Source organism: Myotis davidii, unplaced genomic scaffold (assembly GCF_000327345.1).
Source record: "Myotis davidii unplaced genomic scaffold, ASM32734v1 scaffold174, whole genome shotgun sequence".
Taxonomy (NCBI): domain Eukaryota; kingdom Metazoa; phylum Chordata; class Mammalia; order Chiroptera; family Vespertilionidae; genus Myotis; species Myotis davidii.
The window spans coordinates 1,887,544-1,890,922 of NW_006289087.1; the positions used below are offsets into that span (position 1 = coordinate 1,887,544).

General features: G+C 47.5%; 1 protein-coding gene across 1 annotated transcript in view; it reads right to left on the reverse strand.

Moving 5' to 3' along the window:
* Window positions 1–3,379, reverse strand: part of DNAH14 (dynein, axonemal, heavy chain 14) — a 157,968-nt gene that overhangs the window by 129,082 nt on the left and 25,507 nt on the right. The window contains exons 13-14 of the mRNA XM_015562337.1: window positions 2,679–2,833; window positions 868–1,212 (exon numbers count right to left, since the gene is read on the reverse strand). Of these exons, the coding sequence (XP_015417823.1) occupies window positions 868–1,212; window positions 2,679–2,833 (500 nt within the window). The remainder of the gene's footprint in view (window positions 1–867; window positions 1,213–2,678; window positions 2,834–3,379) is intronic.

Genomic DNA, 3,379 nt, shown 5'->3' on the forward strand with positions numbered 1-3,379 from the left:
TCGATCAGCTTCCTCCTGCACACCTCCTACGGGGGATGTGCCCACAACCAAGGTACATTCCCTTTACTGGAATCGAACTTGGGCCCCTTCAGTCCGCAGGCCGACGCTCTATCCACCGAGCCAAACCGGTTTCGGCGTCCTCAAACTTTTTAAACAGGGGGCCAGTTCACTGTCCCTAAGACCGTTGGAGGGCCGGACTATAGTTTTAAAAAAAACCACTGTGAACAAATTCCTGTGCACACTGCACACATCTTATTTTGAAGTAAAAAAACAGAACGGGAACAAATACAATATCACACCATTGAACACGCACGGTGTTCCCTCACCCAGTGAGTAAGATCACTGCCCACGCTGCGGCCTCCCCCCAAAACCCAAAAGCGTCAGTCCCTGCTCTTCCATTCTTTCCATGGTGCCATTCAGTATATCCTACTGATTCCCTCTCTCAGATAAATCTCAAACCCATAAGCTTTTCAGCCCGCACCCTGCGACTTCCCTGGCTCAAGGTATCCTCACGTCTCCCCTCAATGACAGAAACAGCATTCCCCCTGAATTGTCCCACTGGCATCTACTCTCCACTCTGCAGCCAGGGTGGTCCTCACACAAATTCAAACAGCCCCTTCCTCACCCTGCCTCACCCCGTGCCCGCCTCCCGACAGGGAGAGGAGGCAGAAAGCGATGGGGGCTACTATTCCAGGGAAGGTTTCTCCGGAGAACTGACACCTGATCAAAGACCCAGACCAATAACACGCACATCGGCACTTTTCTGAGGGTCATAGTCATCGTATGTGCTCTCTAAGGACCTATTTTGAAATGATAACCGACGCATCTTGCAGGGTCTCCAGCAGTAGGCGTTTCCCCAGCACTTACTTCCAGTAGATGCGTGTTCTTCTTTTTGATGACGGACCGCAGGAGGGCCTGGCTGGTCTGCAGGGTGTCCTCCACGTGCGGCAAGCACTCCGACTGGTAGTCGGCGCTGACCACGTTGAAGATGCCAATGCGCTTCTCGGTGACCATACTGACCACCTCTCTGAGGTAGCTGAGGAACTTGCCGAGGATGGCCCTAAACTCTGCGGAGGTCAGCTCGTCCATCAGGGCTATTTTCATACTCGTGACTTTGGCCCGCTCGACCATCACGCAGTATTTTGTGAACCGGCGGCTGTAACCGTTCACCAGGTTCATCGAATTGCCAAGGATGGTCAGGAGGCACACAATCTGTAAGTAAAAACGTGACAGCGTGTTACTTTGGGAGTGAAGAGAGCATGGCCCGATCTACTCGTAATTCTGTTAAAAACATGCAAAACAGCAGTTATCTGTCCAGTTCGTGTCATTAGAAAAACCTCTACTAAATAGGTATGTTGGAAACATAAGACTAAGACATTCACAGCACTTTTTAAAAAATATATTTTATTGATTTTTTTTTTTACAGAGAGGAAGGGAGAGGGATAGAAAGTTAGAAACATCGATGGGAGAGAAACATCGATCAGCTGCTTCCTGCACGCCCCCTACTGGGGATGTGCCCGCAACCAAGGTACATGCCCTTGACCGGAATAGAACCTGGGACCCTTCAGTCTGCAGGCTGACGCTCTATCCACTGAGCCACACCGGTTAGGGCTCACATCACTTTTTTATATTTGGCATTTATGTAAAGGTATACAAGGCGATTGAACTATATAGTTAGCATCTACTAGAGACACCAACCGGTTATTTGCTGGTCACCGGGGTTTAGTGTATGTGCTCTATGCCCTAGGAAAGGCCAGTCCTAGCCCTGGTCGGTTTGCTCAGTGGTCAGAGCGTCAGCCCACGGACTAAAGGGTTGCAGGTTCGATTCCCGGTCAAGGGCATGCACCTTGGTTGCAGGTTTGAACCCTGGCCCCGGTCAGGGCACATGAGGAAGGCAACCAATCGATATGTCTCTCACATCAATGTTTCTCTCTCTCTCTCTCTCCCCCTTGCCCTCTCTCCATTTTACTCTTTCTAAAAGTTAATGGGGGGTGGGGGGAACTATCTTTGGGTGAGAATTAAAAAAAGAAAGAAAAGGCCAGTTCTATATACTATGTGACATTACCCAATTCCCAAAACACGGCTACTCTGGATAGGGTAGAATCCTGATCCAAGCTAAAACCATTACATTCTCTCATGAATTTGAACAACAAATACCCAGTTTGCCCTGGCCGGTTTGGCTCACTGGATGGAGCGTCGGCCTGGGGACTGAAGGGTCCCGGGTTCAATTCCGGTCGGGGGCATGTACCTTGGTTGCAGGCACATCCCCAGTGGGGGGCATGAAGGAGGCAGCTGATCGATGCTTCTCTCTCATCGATGTTTCTAGCATTCTATCCCTCTCCCTTCCTCTCTGTAAAAAATCAATAAAATATATATTTTAAAAAAACCACCTAGTTAGATGGTAGTGGGAAAAGCCAGGGTCATGGCAAGTCAACAAAACAGCAAGACAATATTCAGAGGGGACATGAAGGAGAAAGCCCATTCTCAGAGGTTAGTTGGGGAATAAGAAGTGAACAGAGGTGAAATATCATGAGGAGGAAGAAAAAAATGGGAAGGATTTTCCAATCAATGAAAAATTATCGTACCATTTATAACAAGTCCCTTTCACCTAAGAACGTCAGTGGGTTTCTGGTCATTCAGGCAGATATTCCCCCAAGACGCACTGTCTTTAAACTTACTTTGTTTTGGTAGGCAGGGTCCGTTTCAAACAGGATCTGACAATCTGGCCATGGGGGTGGCTCCTTAGCGTCTGCCCCCCTTTCTGTCGCACTCAATAACTCCGGATCCGTGAAATCAGCCAGGCGGGGATCTCGGTCAAGAGGAATAATTTGGGCTAAAATATACGAGTAAAAAGTTAATATTTTCCCAAGTCCCGACACCGTATAATTACCCATGACATCTAGAACTACTGATAACTGAAACTGGTTTATCATGGGGACTAGACGGTACAAATGGGACTTAAAGGCAGGTGTAAAAGTTGGGGTTTAATATCAGGGGAACAAAAGAAGCACCCACAGGTGATTGGTGGCAGCGCGACGAGGCATGATTAAAACGGAAACTGAGAATAAGCCATTAAGTTGAACGACCCTTTCACAGGGGTCACCTAAGACCACCGGAAAACACATCTATAATTACATATTGTTTTTGTGATTCATCACTATGCTTTAATGATGTTCAATCTGTAACAATGAAAATACATCCTGCACATCAGATATTTACATGACGATTCATAACAGTAGCAACATTGCAGTTATGAAGTAGCAACGAAAATAATTCTATGGTTGGGGGTCACCACAACATGAGGAACTGTATTAAAGGGTCACGGCATTAGGAAGGTTGAGAACCACTGTTCTAGGACTTATAGTGGAAAGGGAGAGGC